The 18669-nt window shown below is 31.1% G+C and overlaps 1 protein-coding gene across 1 annotated transcript; it reads right to left on the reverse strand.

Annotated features, from left to right (window-relative positions):
- Positions 1 to 5927: 5927 nt before the first annotated feature.
- LOC112715356 (ABC transporter F family member 4) lies at positions 5928 to 9772 on the reverse strand. Its single transcript, XM_025767120.3, has 2 exons — positions 9307 to 9772; positions 5928 to 8294 (listed from the first exon to the last, which is right to left on the reverse strand). The coding sequence occupies exon 2, from the start codon at positions 8283 to 8285 to the stop codon at positions 6111 to 6113; it is 2175 nt and encodes a 724-aa protein (XP_025622905.1). The 5' UTR covers positions 8286 to 8294; positions 9307 to 9772; the 3' UTR covers positions 5928 to 6110.
- Positions 9773 to 18669: the final 8897 nt, after the last annotated feature.

Raw genomic sequence — 18669 nt, forward strand, 5'->3', positions numbered from 1 at the left:
TTTTTTTTTTACGGTATTTTTCAGTCAGATATGTTAAGGATTAATTCGTCACAAATTTGAACTATATCTAAATCTTCTCATTAGGCAATGAACTGCTGCATAAACAAAACAAAATTTCAAATCCTCAATATTTATTTAAGTAGACTAATAAGATAATTATTAGACCAATCTAATTAGTTATGAGTATATAGGGCCTCACGTAGTTATTGATTTGTAGTTCTTGTTTTTTCTTTTAGGCTTCAGCCCCAATAGATTACTAGAAACAAGAATAAATTCAGACTCATAAAAAACATTAGATATGATCAAGTACAAACTCAAATTGCTGAGAAAAAGTCTAAAAAAAAAAACAAATTCAAATAAAAATCAGCTGAGTTCAAATAAATAAATTTTTAATTTATTTATAATTTTTTTATTATCCACAGATACATATTTAAAATACGCTACCACGCTTTACTTAATTCAGCTCATCATGTTCTTAATTTTTCAATGTATAGATTCGGGGATAAATTTTACAGGGTCAAATATAATTAATTACTTAAGTATAAAAGTAGTTTAAATCAATGTTAATTGTGCCTTTCTTCACTAATCTTAGCTTCTTCGGGTGAATTCATGAAGTGCCATATATGTGTCTTGTACTTTTTCATTCCATTGACTCATCTTAGATAGCTAATCTCGTTTAATTAGTTATCTGTCTAAGTTTTAGAATTTTCAAGCAATCACATCCATTTGAGGTGGATCAAAAATAGGGTGACAAGCGGGGAAGTTCGTCCCGTCCCGCCAGAAGTCCGCTCCGCTCTATCTAGTGAGGCGGTCTCAGAATCCTAACTCGCTCCGCCTAATGGCGAGTTAGCGGGTCGGCGGGCTAAGCCCGCCAAATAACCCCTTTTTTTCGTTTTTTTTAGTTTTAACTATTAAATAATATATATATAAAGACATAAAAAAATCTCTCCTATTTTTTACTTTTAACTATTATAATTTCTAAAAGTATAAACAAATTATAATTTTTATATTCACAAACATTAAAGTCTTTGTAACAAGTTTTCATCCAAAACATAATTATAAATATTGTTCCCAAAACAAAATAAACATAATCCAAAACATAACTATAAATATTGTCTCTAAAACAAAATAAATATAATAAAAAATACTCAATTTTCATCTTCATTCTCTTGTAAGTTGGGTTGGAGGAAGTTGGGTTTTGGTAAAAAAATTGTAAAAATACCCTTGCTAAAAAAATTCCAAGCCCGGCGGAAAAGCCCGCCCCGCCCCGCCAAAGCTCGTGGTTGAAGCGGTGCAGGTTAGGCGGGCTTTTATTATTTGGCAGTCACAATTTTCCAGCCCAGTCCGCCTTTTCTATCGGGTTACGTGGGCCGGCCCGCCGGATTTAGGCCCGTTTGACACCCCTAATCGGCACTGCGTAGAGGACTGTCAGGGTGGAGGTCGTGGCGGTTTAGGCGCGGGGTTGGCTCTGAAGATGCAAGTGGCGTGATGGCTTCACGAGATGGGAACGGGATGCGATTCGCGCTTGGATGTGGTCGGAGATGTGGACGGCGGTTCCCGCAGTGACGTGGCTGGTCTACGCAAAGACACGCTTGTGGTGACAGTAACTTGGACGACGACGGCGATCGTAGCTCGGGAGAGGAGGATGGAGACACTTTGTTTAAGTGTGAGTGGAGCGCGATAAAAAAAAAAGAATCACAATGGGAGGATTGATACAGGATTAGGTTAGGGGTTTCTTTTTTAATAATCCTTATAATTCAAGTTGTTTATTAATGCTAATTATTCATATTTTATTTTTTTAATAAAAATAATAATTATTAATTAGAGCTATTTAAAAAGTTGATAGACTATTTCTTGATCCCCAATATTTTTTTAAATTTTTTATTTTAATAAATAAAATAAATGTATTAATTATTGAATTAAATAATTTTAAAAGTTATTACCGAAATCCGTCACCTTTCTTTATCTTGTTTACACTATAAACGAGATACGTGTAAACAATTTTTCAGCAACTATAAAAGGATTTCTAACCCTTGGGATTTTTCACATTCATTTCATACCTTCTTCTATTCTGTTTTTCTCACAAAAAAGAAGGCAACAACAGCCAATAATAGCGTATACATAGTTGTGTGTGTTTACCCCAATTGTCGTATGAGAAATGACGACAATGAGATGATATTTGAGTGTGAAAATCTGATTCTGTTGCGAACTCAGCGTGTGAGTTCGTTGTCCGAGTTGAGGAGTTTGATATTGAGAAATCTTTGGGGCACTGAAACGAGGGAGGTCGGAAGGGTGGATTATAGGTTGCTGGCACCGCTGGGTAATGGAGTGTTCTACTTTTGACTATTTCAGCTTGCAGGGGACGAGCATGTGCGACTGATGTTCGACATCCATGGAAGAATCATGGCGGAACAAGTGATGGAGCTTTTTGCCGAGGTTGGGGATGTTGGTGGCAGTAGTTCTGTTCACTCGACCTACGTATAGGATGACCGACCTTTCGCACAACCACCCATTCATGTTGCCATTCAAGTGGAGAACATGGAGGTGGGTGAGGAAGACTCTGATGAGGAGTACGTTGCTGATAGTGGCGACAGTGATTCTTCCGAGGGGGGTGACAATGAGGAGTTCATACCGGAGACGCCCGCTCAGGCAGCTTTGCGCTATGTTTTGCCTCCCCCACCCAATTCCGGCACTATCCGATGTACCAAGCCACTATCATACATTGGATCTAGACGTCATGCACGAGAGAACTCCGTTTTCCAGCATGGGAGAGGAGGATTACAACCTAGATGTTAGGGTAGAGTTTCGGTTTGGCCACAAATTCAAATGCCGAGATGCAGCGATTCAGGATGTGAAGAACTACAGTATTCGTCGGACTGCAGAGTACTATGTGATCGAATCCAACAGACTGAGGTACCATGTGCAATGCCGTCAAGCTGTCAATGACTGTCCATGAAGTCTCCGTGTTGCCCTTAGACAGAACCTCAGATACTGGTGAGTTTAAGATTCATTGAAGCGTACTTAGTAGTTCATGGTTTCTATACATTACATATTTTCGATGCATCCCACGAACCAAGGAGGGCACAGGGCCTGCAGAGCAGGGTCATCATATGCCCTCCATACAAACTGAGAGAATCGTTACATAACAAATAATTAGTACCTATAAACAAATGCAACATAAGGGACCAAAACGAAATTGCAGTTAGGGTAAAGCATGGTGCTAACGTCATCGAATCGTAACTTGTCGATCGAAACTCTCCAATGCAGGATTCTAGCCTCATGCTGATCTCTACTCTGCTGCTGTAGTCCAACTAACCTGACACCAATAAAGATAATAAAAGCAGTTCATTAGGCAGTTGTTCGTAGATAGTTACAAACTCATAAGTAAATAAAGACATCAACAGTTGTTACCTCGCCGCCATAGGATACATGTAGATTGCTCGCTCCGATGGACACCACTGAGGAGATTTCTGGTATATCCAGGACATCAACAACGGAGTGCAGTCAGCGATGTCTGTGACACCTAGTGTGTCATTGAGTAAAGTGACTGATACGTCCAAGCCAGCATGGCCAAGCCCCAAGACAACGCCTGACACCAGCCAAAGTCTTGAAGAAGTGGGAGTCATTATTGGACGTGGACCAAGTTGTTCAACTTGTCCGTCATCAGATATCCTCTGATCAGTAGCATGATGTAGCATCTAGCGTACTGTCGGAGGGTCTCCGGGTCGTCCGTACCGGGCATCTGTCAGACACGATCCCGCAACCATACTAACTTTAGTGTGAACAACTCCTTTAAAGTCACTAATTTTTTATAAAGTTCCTACCATGTTTATATTTTTTTGTTACATTTTTTCAGAAAAAAATATTAAACCTAAATAGATACTTCTTTATAAATTTAGATATTAAAAATAACAACGTAATTTTCATATTAAGTTGCATATTTTTTAGAAAAATCTTATTCCGTAAGTTTTAACATATGTGATTTAAAAAGATTCTAATTATTAAATTAAGAGGGGTAAAATAACTAAATCAGAAACCATTCCAAACTAATAATTATGTGCTAGCAATTTAACACAAGTGAATTAAAAGAGAGTTCTAAAATTCTACTAGTGACCTATGGCACAATAACTATACAAGCTATATTCTACTTCTTCACTACTACCCTAACCATAGCTACATACACAGATTTATCTATATAGGATTTTTTAAAACACAATAACTTAAAACTAACCGCAAAGTCGGCTACCCCAACGTAATGTGAAGTGTCGTTCAACCTGTTGATGTCTCTGTCATTACCAACTGCGCGCGCCGTCATCGTAAGTATCGATTATATGCTCAGAAAAAGGTAAAAGGAAAGAGAAAGTAGTTAAAAATTTCAAACTAGCGCTCGGTCAAATCCTATAAACGAGTTATATATATATATATAGGGGTGGCAAGTGGGGAAGCTCGCCCCGCCTCGCCAGAAGCCCGCCCCGCCCCGCTAGAAGCCTGCTTTTTAGCTGGCTGGCCCGCCCCGTCCCGCCTAGTGAGGCGGTCCCAGAATCCTAACCCGCCCCGCCTAACGGCGGGCTGACAGGCCGACGGGCTAAGCCCACCAAATAACCTCTTTTTTTCTTTTTTTTTTACTTTTAACTATTAAATAATATATATAAAGGCATAAAAACATCTCTCCTATTTTTTACTTTTAACTATTATAATTTCTAAAAGTATAAACAAATTATAATTTTTATATTCACAAACATTAAAAAGTCTTTGTAATTATAAATATTGTTCCCAAAGCAAAATAAACATAATCCAAAACATAATTATAAATATTGTCTCTAAAACAAAATAAATATAATCCAAAATACTCAATTTTCATCTTCATTCTCCTGTAAGTTGGGTTTTGGTAAAAAAATTGTAAAAATACCCCCTTGCTAAAAAAATTCTAAACCCTGCGGGAAAACCCGCCAAAGCCCACAGTTTAAACGGTGCGGGTTATGCGGGCTTTTACTATTTGACGGTTCCAATTTTCCAGCCCAGCCCGCCTTTTTTGGCGAGTTACGCGGGCCAACCCAGCGGGTTTAGACCCGTTTGCCACCCCTTTCAAAAGGCTCAAAAGTTTCTTAATATAGTGTTTCTTAATAACTGTCTTCGAAGTCCTTAAATCTAGGTCCAAAATTGTTCAAAAAGCTTGTTCTACTTAACAAGCTATATGCATATACTTACCAATTTTTGTCTATATCATGCTCCATGCGCTTCCAAAGGCACGCAATTTTTCTTTGAACATTTGTTGTTTCTTCTATGTAGCTGCTGTATTGAGTTAATAAGTAGCCAATTGTTGTTTTTTGATGCCCGTGTTGATACAAAATTCTTGGGCATGGCAAGAAAAACCGATATTCCATTAAGTACCAATATTATCATCTGTTATTAATTTGTGATAATTCGGCTCCAGGAATGTTCTCCATCCATGCAAATTGTAAGCAAAGTACAGTAACTCCTTTCGTATGATATTGTTAGAATCAACATTCATAATGTGCGTTCATTTTTCACTGGGTCTCCATTAAGCATTTGGCTATCTAGAACATCTAACGAACAATATCAAACGAAACCGTTCGTTGCTGTCTAACTTGTAATGTACTATTATTTTACTCAACTATTGCTGCATATGGTACAGCGATTCTAATTAGTAATTACAATTATTAGCCCCACTGTGGTATCCATCTCTTCCAAACCTCTATTTGACTATTTCTCCTCCAATTATGCCATCTAAAAGCATATCTTGTACTCGTGCTAGTCGTTACACTTCGATGCCATCATGGTAAGCTATTGTTAATCACTTAGTTGTTACTGCGAGTATCTACAACAACAATTAGGCCTTGTTCCACTATGTTGGTTGGACATATCGGACAACACCATATTTCTTGTCATGTTATTGTAAGTATATATAATCAAGAAACACATGTTCATTTATTGTGATCAACTCATAAACTATGATAGAAGTATAAAACAGAAATTGTGAATCTAGCTAAAAATATTGGTAGCATTTCCGGCAACATACTTTTATTTACACTCAGTTTGCATAAAAGGAAAAAAGTTGTAGCCAAAAGTTGTTCTCAAAAAGGAGCAGCTCAGTCATCAACTTCAGCTTTGATTTCTTTCATCAACTCGTTCTTGTAATCATCGAATGTTCCAACCGAAGTCCTTACAGTACCATCCTCGACAACCCAGATTTGACTCCTCTCTTCATCCTCACATACACGAGATATCAATCTCGAGTCATGACTAACGAGAACAACTCCACCAGTGAACTCGTCTAGTGCATCCGCCAATGCGTCAATACTTTGCATGTCTAGATGATTAGTGGGTTCATCCAACAACAAAATATGGGGTCTTGACATGGATATTGAGGTGAAGACAACCCTGGCCTTCTGCCCTCCTGATAGTTTGGCAATAGGGGTGAGATGGTTATGACTAGGTAGCCCAAACTTACCGAGTTTTGCACGGACAGCCTCTTGCTTGCTAAGTCCCTCCTGGTCTGGATGGAGACGAAGAAGATACTGAACAGGGGTTTCGTCCATAGTTAGAAGGTCCACAAAGTGTTGCGAGTATCTTCCTATCCGCAACTTCTGACTCCTCCTAACTTCACCCTCAGTTGGAACCAAATCACCCGCCAGAAGGTTTAGTAGTGTAGATTTTCCAGCTCCATTGGGCCCAACAATGGCAACACGAGTTCCCATATCAATGCCAACATCAACATTTGACAGTCTGAAATCCTCACGATTCGGATAACTGAAGCTCACTTCAATAAGCTGAAGAAGTGGAGGTGTGAGCTCAGTAGGTTCAGGAAAGTGAAACTCAACACTGTAGTCCCTCCACTTCTGTGGAACCTCTGGTGGGGCCTCATCTTCATCAACCTTGCCCTTGCCCTTGCCCTTGGCTTTAGATGCTTCTTTAGCTGCCACAAACTTTGCTCGGTCCTTCACCTTTTCTTGCTGAGCTCGGTTACCACTCCTTTTTGCAGCTTTCAGTTGCTTGTCATAAATCTCATACTTCTTGTTCATCTCTTTACGACGCTGTTCATACCCACTCTCAAAGTCATCAAAGTTTCCACGATAGAAATGGAGTTTCAAGTCATGAAGATGAATAATCTCAGTGCAAACTGTATTGAGGAAATCCCTATCGTGTGACACAACAACCAAAGTCTTCTTCCAACGGCACAGGTACTCTTCCAACCAGAGAACAGCTCTCAGGTCAAGGTGATTTGTGGGTTCATCAAGCAATAATAAAGTAGGCTGCACAAAAAGTGCTCGAGCCAAAGAAATTCGCATTCTCCATCCACCACTGAAAGATTTTGTTGGTCGGCCCTGCATATCCTTCGTAAAACCCAAACCCGCTAAAATCTTTGATGCTTGAGCTTCAGCAGCATCAGAACCCATCAGTTGTAGTTTCTCGTACAGCTCTGCTAGCTTCTCCCCTGCATCATCTTCCTCATTACTATTATCTTTCTCAACACTTCCTTCGGCAGAAGTTGCATTTTGCAGAGAAGCAACTTCTTGTCGAACTTTAACCAGTTCTTCATTAGCTGAAACAACAGCTTCAAGAGCTGTTTTGTCATCACCAACTACCTCCTGCTCAACTAGAAGGACATCAATATTCTTAGGTACTGGTATCTTCCTCCAAGCAAGAAGCTTCAATAGTGTGGACTTCCCCTTTCCATTGGGTCCAACCAAACCATACCTCTTCCCATGAGATATCTTCACTGATGCATTCTTCAGAAGTTCTTTACCCCGAGCAGACACCGAAAAATTCTCTATTGTTATATCTTTGACATTAGCATCAGCATCATCGTCTCCATCAAGCACTGAAGTCCGACTTCCAATAACCACAGTGAAAGCATCATGATCATCCTTAAGAGCTTCCTTCTTTGCCTGCTCAACAGCATGAGCTGCTAAAATATCCTTCTTCTCACGCTTCTTCAGCTCTTTGTCTGTGGTTGATACTTCAAGTGCCTTCAATTCACTCCTCTGATGCCGTTTGGAAGCATTCTCTTCCTCCTCCTCCAAGAGAGCTTCATCTTCATCTTCGTCGGATGGAGGAAGATCAATACCATCAGTATATGCAGAAGGTTTTGGAGCAGCTTTTGCTTTGGGCTTAGTGGAAGAGGGCTTTTTGGGTTTATCAGGCTTTTCGTCCATGCTGGCCAGCATGGCAGAGATGGAAATTTTTTCCTTCTTAGGGGCATCTTTGCTACTTGCCTTCGTCTTTGCAGATGGGCCTGCATCCTCTGACTTTTTTCTAACCATTGTTGAAACCTAGCAACACAATCGAAAACCACATTGATTTAGTCAACTAATCACATCTACAGTTTTGTTGTGTTCTTTACTCATAAAATAAATATTTCACTTATCCTACAAAATAGACAACTCATGCTAGATTTGTATCTAAGACATGTAAAATTGAGCTAATCAATGCTAAATTGAAAATGTGAACATATCAAGGTCACAAAATATATACTTCACGTAGGATAGAATGCATATAACACACACAGTTTTCTTAATAAAAGAACAAATATTATTAAAAATAACAGTATTACATTATTACATAGAGATTAGAGAAATGCATCCATCTAAACAAAACATGTGCCTTGAGATTTACCTGTGTAATCTACTTGGTGCAAGGCACATGTTTCGTTTAGAGGGATGTATCTCTCTAATCTCTATGTAATATTGTAATACTGTTCCGTTATTGTTAATAATATTTGTTCTTAAAGAAAACCTATATGTATCATATGTATTCTATCCTACGTGAGCATTTTGATATCGCAACATTCCAAAAGTACACCACAAAGTGGAAACTAAACCAAATAAAAAAGAACAATTAAACATAACATAATAAAAATGCCCACTTGCATATCAGCAATTCCAGAAAATTTTGCAAGTAACTGAATATATTCATATCTAAATTTAAAATTAAAAAACTACACCAAGACCCAGAAATAACCAGAATTCGTATCAGAACCAGAACCTATTGATATCTAAATATTAAAACAAAACTACAGAACCTATTGTCTATTCAGTAGTTTATAAAAGAATTAAACCGCACCAGAGAAGAATCATACAAAATTGATGATATCTAAATTTAGAAAAAAATTAACAAGTCCAGAACCAATCAACCTATTGTCTACTGATATCAGTAGTTTAGAAAAAATAATTAAACCACACCGGAATTTAAACTAAAAAAATAAGATAAAAAGTCCAGACCAGGACCAAAATGGCAGAATTCATACCAAAATTATTGATATTTAAATTTGTTTAAAAAAATTACCTTGTAAGAGGAAGCTCAGGCAGAACCGAAGAAGAAGAGAAGCAGCTCAGGCAACCGGAACCCCTTGCCAAAGTGAAGCAGAAGTAGATCGGCAGTGCAGAAGAAAGAACCGGAGAACAGAGGCGAGGAACGCAGACCAAAGGCGAGGAACAGCGTGTAGCGTCGATTTCTCCGGCGTGGGGAAGAACGAGGTGGCGAGCGGCGATAAACCACGAGCAGTAGTGAGGAACCTTCAGCCTTCAGCTTAACCGAGGAAGTGAGGAGTGGACATGGACGATGGTGACGGCGATGTACCACGAGGAGTAGTTAGGCGAGGGATCCGTCCGGCCTCCGGCGTGACGGCGCAAACAACGGTGGACGGTAAGGACTGAGGAGAGGGAGTTTTTGGATGGGTGGGGAGGCGCAGCGCAGTCGAAATGAAAGGGAAGGGGAAACAGGGTTCGAGTAAATTAGGGTTTGAATGCATGTATTTTTATTTATTTATAATTTTGAAAAAATTATTCGAAATGAGCGTTAGAAAGATTTATTTAATTATTAAAAAAATCTTTAATATTAAAATTATTAACAAGAACTAAATCTTTTATAATATCTAAGAAGAAGAACTAAATTTTTTATAAAGAAATAAATATATTTTTAATTATTTTTTTATTTATTTTTTATAATTTTTATATTGATAAATTTTATTTTTTTTAAAATTTTAATAATTTTTATTATTTATTTATTTATTTATTTTTATTTATTTTTTATTTTGTGATCTTTATTTAATAAAAAAATAAAAGATCAAAAAAATAAATAAATAATAAAAATTACTAAAATTTTAGAAAAAAATTGTTAATATAAAAATTATAAAAAAAATACGTAAAAAATAATTAAAGGTATATTTGTCTATTTATAAAAAGATTTGATTTTTTTTTTAAATATTATAAAAAGATTTGGTTGTTGTTAATAATTTAATATTAAAGATCTCTTTTAGTAATTAAAGAAGTATAATAGCCCGTACTATACACGTGATAAGACTGAAATTATAATTTTAAATTTTTTTGTTAAGATTAATTTGAATTATAATAATTTGATTAATAAAAATATAACATATTATGTATTGTTTATTTTTTTTAATTTAGTATTAAATATATTAATTCTAAAATAGTTATTAATTAGTTTTAGTAATTTACTTTTTTCAATAAATCAAACATATATACTCAATGTGATCATAAATAACCTAGTAATACTTAGATCCACCAACAATTTTTTTATATGTTGTTTTACTATTAAATAAAATTATATCAAAATCAAGTCAAAATAAATAATAAATTATTAGAGAATTCTAATGCACAAAATTCTCTAATAAACAATAAATAATTTAAATCCACTAAAAAATAACTCAACACTTTTCTTTGATACCTGCAAAATATATACCTGAAATAATATTATATCAATGTTAGTATACAGTTTTACAATCATCGACCGTATTTACTATACGTGACTCCTTCATATGTGTGCAGTCGAAAGATAAATGATTGGACTTTATTTTATTTTTCTAAATTACTATAATTATGCATTATTCATTAAATGCTACTTGTAACATAGTCACCAAAAAAAATGCTACTTGTAATATAATTGTAATATTGTAATCTACTTAATATACTAAAACTGGGTTTTCCCCCGGCTACTAAAGGTGACGTGTCGATCTCTCATGCTTTCGTTTTCCCTCCAAAACGAATAAATTTTTTTCTATTCTAAATTATTTTATTGTAATTATATTATAATTAATACTAAATGAATAATATATAATAATACTAATTTGGTAACATATCTTCATTATAATTATATCAAATCAATATTTAATGCACTATTAAACTACTTATCAATTATCAATTAAAAATACTTTTAATAATTTTAATGATAATAATAATATCAATAATAGTAATAATAATAATAAAAAATCTTTGTTACTCGATTCACGTATATCAAATAATTTTTCAAAATTATTTTATAAAAATATCTTTAATATTAATTATATTATAATTAATATTTAATAAATAATATATAATTATACTAATTTAGAAACATATCTTCATTATAATTGTATCAAATCAAAATTTAATGTATTATTAAAAAATTACCTTAATAATAGGTAATTTACATATTTATTTTTGTTTTACTAAAGTCTATATATAGTGTTTTCCTGTGGTACATGAATCTAAATTTGAGAGTCAATTCATAATTTTATATTTAGTGTTTTTTTTACTACTTCATAGAATACGAATGTATTCTTCGTTTTTTATTGAAGTTGATCATTTTAAGGTACAATTTATAATTTTTTATAATATTTTTTTATATACTCATTTTATTATATTATTATTTTGATCATTTTTTATTTGTTGTTACTCTGAGTTATTCTTATCGTCTAATGTTCCAGTTCGATTGTCTTTTGCCATAATCATTTACAATGCATCACATCCATGAAATACCTCATCGAGTTGTCTTCACTGATTCGGGTTCCAACTACATGGATGTAAGCGTTCAAATAAGAGGCAATAGTCTCTACTTTACCGAAGGATATAAGCGTTCAGTTTTGCTAAATTCATGACAAATTCAGATATGCAATTTCAATGATTGGTAATATATTTAAATTTTCTTAGTTTAAGCCGTTCATTATTAGAATAATTTTTTAACATATTTTGATTTTTTTTCAGAAATTACCAGCTTTCTTTTGCATGCATGCAATGCCATTGAGGGGAATAAGAGTTAGTTTGATTTCTCGGTGTGGCAATTCTATACCTTGCCGCATTGCATGGATAGCGGATGATGAAGCTTATCTAACAAGAGGATGGTCTAATTTTGCACGAATTCTAAATATTGAAACTTACGATGTTATTTCAATTGGTTGTCGTTACAAGAATGATTCTATACTATACGTGACTAAGGACTAGAATAGGTTCAATATTGTTTAGGTAATTTGGTTTTACTATTAGTATTTGATTAAATTATAATTATAGAATTTTAAATTATTGCCTCAGTTTATATATTACGATTATTTTTTGTGGATGTGCTATTTTTAAATAATTTAATAAAATAAAGTAGTGTCAGGTATTATTAAGTTTATTTTTATCCTTTATTTCTTTATTTGTATTTTCATTATATTTGACAAAAAATGAACCTACACATATATTAAATCGTTGACCTAAAGACAATTTATTTGCCAATAAAAACAGATTTTATTTATAATTGGAATAAAATTTATTTGCCAATAATCGGTGGATAAAATAGAAATTACACCCGTGTCATATAATTATAATTGATTAATTGGTATAAAATGAAATTATACCTGTGCCATGAGTAATAATCTAAATAATTATATCTTAATAAAATATAATTTAAAATAATTTATAAACAATTATCTTAACAAAAGTAATTATTTAATACTTGATTTAAAAATCAATGCAAAAAATAATTATTAATAATAGTATTATTAACTGTATAAATAATATAATTTCAAAGTATTACTTGACATATAAATAATATATGAAAATCTATTGAGTAAATCAATGATTTTGCACCTTAATAATTTGACAATTATTACTCAATTAACCAGTTAATTGAATTAGTAATAACAATTTTCAATTTCAAATTTTGTATATTAAGTAGTTATTAAAAACTGGGTAATAACGATTTATACGGGAAAATCATTGATAAATTCAATTAACCATATAGAAGATAATATACTAACAATTTTAGTATATTATTTATGGCAAGCGAAATTATTTCCTCAGATTTTCTATTAAAATTGAAATTAGTAATAGTTTAAAAAAAAGTTTATTAATAAAATTACTAATAGTTACATTTTTATACACAAGATATATGTTTTCTATATATTATTTAAAAAATATAATGAAACATGAATAATGAATGAGTATGTTATTTCTTCGACTAGCTAATTAATGCAAAATCGAGTACCATTTTTTATTCGATTGAGGTCATATTCTGTTTGGTGAAAGTTTTAATCACCTTAATTAAATCCTGTCTTTGTGCCTTAACTTATACAAGTAGTAATATGTTACATATTATTTGGTATATCTAAGTAATTATTTCTTATAGTGGAGATATAAAAAATCATATTAAGGTTTATTGCCAAATAATTAGTGGATGAATAATAGTAGATTATATTATTTTAGAAAAGAATTTTCATTATAATTATATCAAATCAATATTTAATTATGATAAAATATGTTAATTATAATTATATCATAGAATTATAATAATTACGATATTTATGTTATATATTTTAATCATTTATGTACGTAAATAATTAGAAATCAATCAAATCAAATTATCACGGTAAATAATATGTTGTATATTATTACGAAAAATAATCCATAGATAAAATTGAAATTATACCCGTGTCATATAATTATAATTGATTAATTAGTATAAAATAAAATTATACTCGTGTCATGAGTAATAATCTAAATAATTATATTTTAACAAAATATAATTTAAAATAATTTATAAACAATTATATTAACAAAAATAATTATTTAATAATTGATTTAAAAATCAATGTAAAAAATAATTTTTAATAATAGTATTATTAACTAGGTAAATAATATAATTTCAAATTATTACTTGAAATATAAATAATATATGGAAATCAATTGAGTAAATCAATGATTTTGCACCTTAATAATTTGACAATTATTACTCAATTAATCAGTTAATTGAATTAGTAATAACAATTTCTAATTTCAAATTTTGTATATTAAGTAATTATTAAAAACTGGGTAATAACGATTTACACGGGAAAATCATTGATAAATTCAATTAACCATAAAGAAGATAATATACTAACAGTTTTAGTATATTATTTATGGCAAGAGAAATTATTTCTTCAAATTAAATTTTATATAATTATAATAAGTTTCTATAATTAAAGCAATATAAAACTATTTCATATATAGCAATAATATTATACATATTTATATATTTTTTCTTTTATCTCTTTTTTTAAAATATTGACATATAATTAATGTAGAAAATATATAATATTAAACTATTTTGTTATGCATATATATGAATTTATATAATAACCCGTATAATTTATACGTATGGCATAATACATATGTCAAAAAAAGATTCCATAATTTTGAAAACCATTGTTTTGTTATATGGAATTGAAATTGAAATTAAATAATTTCTATTTATATAATTTTTTTCTATTAGTATCAAGTATTTCCATTAGAAATTCATATCGCTTGTAATTAGTGTATATATATAAGTCGTAATAGTCATTTGTTTTAATTATTTTGACGTTAATGCTCTTGCGATTGAACTAAGTGGGTATTTAGAAAGGCTAACTAATGAGCAGAAATTTGCATACGATCAAATAATTGGTGCTGTTAGCGATAATATGAGTGGACTTTTCTTCTTATACGGTCAAGGTGGTTGTGGAAAAACATTCTTATGGTCAACTATATCATGCTCAATTAGGTCTAAAGGAGGTATAGTTTTAAATGTTGCTTCGAGTGGGATTGCTACACTTTTGTTGCCTAATGGAAGAACTGCACATTCAAGGTTTAAAATTTCTTTGACCATAAATGAGGATTCTTTGTGTAGTATTAAACAGGAAAGTCCTGTTGCAAGGTTAATATCCAAGGCCAAATTAATCACATGGGATAAAGCTCCAATGATAAGTAAGTATTGTTACGAAGCTTTAGACAAATGCCTCAGAGACATCTTAAGATGCTCAGATTCGTATAATGCTCATTTGTCATTTGGGGGTAAAGTTGTTGTTTTCGGAGGAGATTTTAGACAAATTTTACCTGTGATTCCCAGAGGCTCAAGGCAAGATATAATTCAGTCTTCTATTAATTCTTCATATTTGTGGCATAACTGTAAGATTTTGAAGCTTACAAAAAATATGAGATTGTCACTAGGTGAAAACAACAACATACAAGAACTCAAAAATTTTGCAGAATGGCTACTAAAAATTGGTAATGATTTGGCTGGTGATACAACAGATGGTGAATCGATCGTTCATATACCATCTGACATTTTGATTAAGAACTCTGAGACAGCTTTGGATGACCTCATTGATTTCGTGTATCCAGATATATTATCCAATTTATCCGTTGAAAATTGTTTCAAGGATAAATTGGAAGTATTGTTCTTATCCCAAGAATGAATCTAATTCCAAATAATGAAACATTGCCGGTCAGGTTTCAAAGAAGACAATTCCCAATTATCATGTCATTTGCAATGACAATAAATAAGTTCCAGGGACAAACTCTATTGAAAGTTGGAATTTATCTTCCAAGGCCAGTTTTCACCTATGGTCAATTGTATGTTGCGTTATCAAGGGTAACGAGTAAAGATGGTTTGCGAGTGCTGTTGCAAGATCATGGACACTTGGAAGATAACTGCACGATGAATGTGGTATATAGAGAAGTTTTTGAGAGCCTATAATAAAAAGGTAATAACAAAATGTCTTATTAAATCTATTTATTTATTAAAATTTATTACTATCACTTAAAAAAATTTAGAAATTCTAGGAACTAATAGATGAATTCTTATTGTACATTAATAGTTTGAGAATATTAAAATTATCATTAAAATTCGTATAATTTTATTCTCTTGACAAACAATTTTATAATTACGTTAATCATATAATTTTATATACAAACATTGATACAGTGTTGTTTTATGTATATATTTTGCATGTATCAAAGGATAGCATTGAATTGTTATTCAGTAGGTTTAAATTATTTATTATTTATTACAAAACTTTCTGCATTAGGATTTTCTATTAATTTGTTCTTCATTTTGAGCTGATTTTGATATTTTATTACTTCATAGTAAATCAACATATAAAACTTTGTTGGTAGATTTAAGTATTACTAGATTATTTATCGTCATATTGAGTATGTATACCTGATTTATTGAAAAAAGTAGATTAAATAACTATTTTATAGTTAATACAATTAATACTATATTAAGAAAAAAAATAACGCATACAAGTTATTTTTTTATTAATTAAATTATTATAATTAAAATAAAATTTAATATAACAACTTAAAATTATAATTTTAATCTTATCACGTGCATGGCACGGGTGATTAAACTTGTATAATTATAATAAAGATATTTTTCTAAAATAAATTTAGAAGAGAGAATAATGCTTTCATTTTGGAGGAAAAATGAATTCATGAAGAATTGACACTTCACTTTTATTAGTTGATAATGTATTAAATATTGATTTTATATAATTATAATAAAGATATTTTCCTAAATTAGTATAATCATGCATTATTCGTTAAATGTTAATTGTAATATAATTATAATAAAGATATTTTTCTAAAATAAATTTAGAAAAGAAAATAGTGATTTCATTTTAGAGGAAAAATGAATTAATGAGAAATTGACACCTCATTTTTATTAGTTGGAGGAAAAATCTAGTTTTAGTATATTTCTCGTTATTATATATTTTTCTCTAGTCATATATCTACTGTTTTCTTTCCTTCGTTTCAGCATTTTGAATCTGGGTTTAACTTGTCGTAGTTCTTACTTCTCAGTCATTCTATTAGATGTAGTTGATAACTATTGAAATTTTTTTATTAACATAGGAGAAAAATATATTATTATATGATAGAATTAATATCAGTATATTTTATTATTAAATACACAAAGTTAATGTACACATAAAAAAGCAAAAAAATAAAATTAAAATAGCAAAAATGATAAAAAAAGATTATTTTTACAATTCTATTTTGTCATTTTTATGTATAGAAGATTAGAAAATAATAAACTTTTGACTAAATTAATTTTGTATTTGTTGTATTCATATTAAATTCATATTAAATAAGTTATATTATTTTAATTTATTCCTTAAATTTATATATCATAAAAATCAAATCAATATACATAATTTTAAATTGTATGATACTTAAATATCTAATCAAATCAATTAGTTGATATAATTAATGCATCATAATGAATTGTATTTAATAAGTTAAACAAAATAAATTAAGAAATACTCTCAGAAACATGCTAGGTTGACACTATCATTAAATGTAAAAAATTAATTTTTATATAATAGAATCGATAATATAATAGACGGCGAGAAAGTGAAAGATAAACATTTTAGATCTTAGGTTGTTTCATTTGGATGTTGTAACGTGGGTATCACGTTATTTTACTTATTCTACCCTATATACCTTTTTGCAACTTTATTTCAGTATCAATAGAATTTTACTACCTTTTAGTAATAAATTAAAATCCAAAATAAAATTGAAAAAAAAAGTAAAGAATATAAAATTATTGATTGAAATTTTATTTTATTTTTTGTTATTATAACATGTATTTTTATTTAATATACCAACATCGTACAAAATTAATCGTAAAAAAAGTATAAAATATAAATAAATATACTAAATTAAGAGATAAAAATATATTTATTATCTCATTTTTACTTTTAGCAGTACAATAGAATATCATGTACTCAACATAATTTAAGATGTAAATTATAATTAATTATACTTTTTTTTAAATTTTTAAAATTAATTTTAATATAAATAAAAATAATTTTAATATATTAAATAAATTAATAGAATAATATAAGTTAATTATTTTTCTATTAATTTTGTTGTTTTTTTCTGACTACCTTTAAAATTACTGCTTTTTTTTTTAATTTGACCGTGAAATAAAATTAGAGTTGTTGGTGTAACACCCTAACTTTTAGCACCTCATGATCGTACTAAAAGTCTGAGTGCTACTTACCTCTAAACCTTTTTATTTTATACTATCTTTATTTAATATTGAGCCTTCGCGAATACGAACCGAAACTTTAATTAAGAAAACGAAAAGAGACTTTATTTTACGCCACTAAATCACAAAAGTATATATATTCACATAGTATTAAATACATAAACTTATGTCAAGATTCCCAAAAACAAATCCTACACCTCTAAAAACTCTAACTAACAAGACGAGAGGAAAACAAATCCTAACAACTCAACTTATAAACATATTCCTTTGTGCTCCCGTAACTTGACAATGAGGCTTTGCACCTATAGCTGAAAGGGGTGGAGATAGGGGGGTAAGAACCGGGAAGTTCTTAGTAGGGTCGGGGTTAGAAGTTAAGTTCATTTTGCCATTATTAACCAACCGCAACTAACAACAAAACACTTATAAGCATGAATAATAAAAGAACTCAGAAGTCAATCAGTCACGCAGCACACACACACAATCACAGAGTTACACAACATAGAGATATGCGCAAACAAGCATGATGCATGTCTATTCCTATCGCAGGTAATGAGCTCATTTGTCGGTTTCGACCCGCACCCGACGCAATCCGACCCGCAAGTC

This window comes from Arachis hypogaea, chromosome 10 (assembly GCF_003086295.3).
Source record: "Arachis hypogaea cultivar Tifrunner chromosome 10, arahy.Tifrunner.gnm2.J5K5, whole genome shotgun sequence".
NCBI classification, from domain to species: Eukaryota; Viridiplantae; Streptophyta; class Magnoliopsida; order Fabales; family Fabaceae; genus Arachis; species Arachis hypogaea.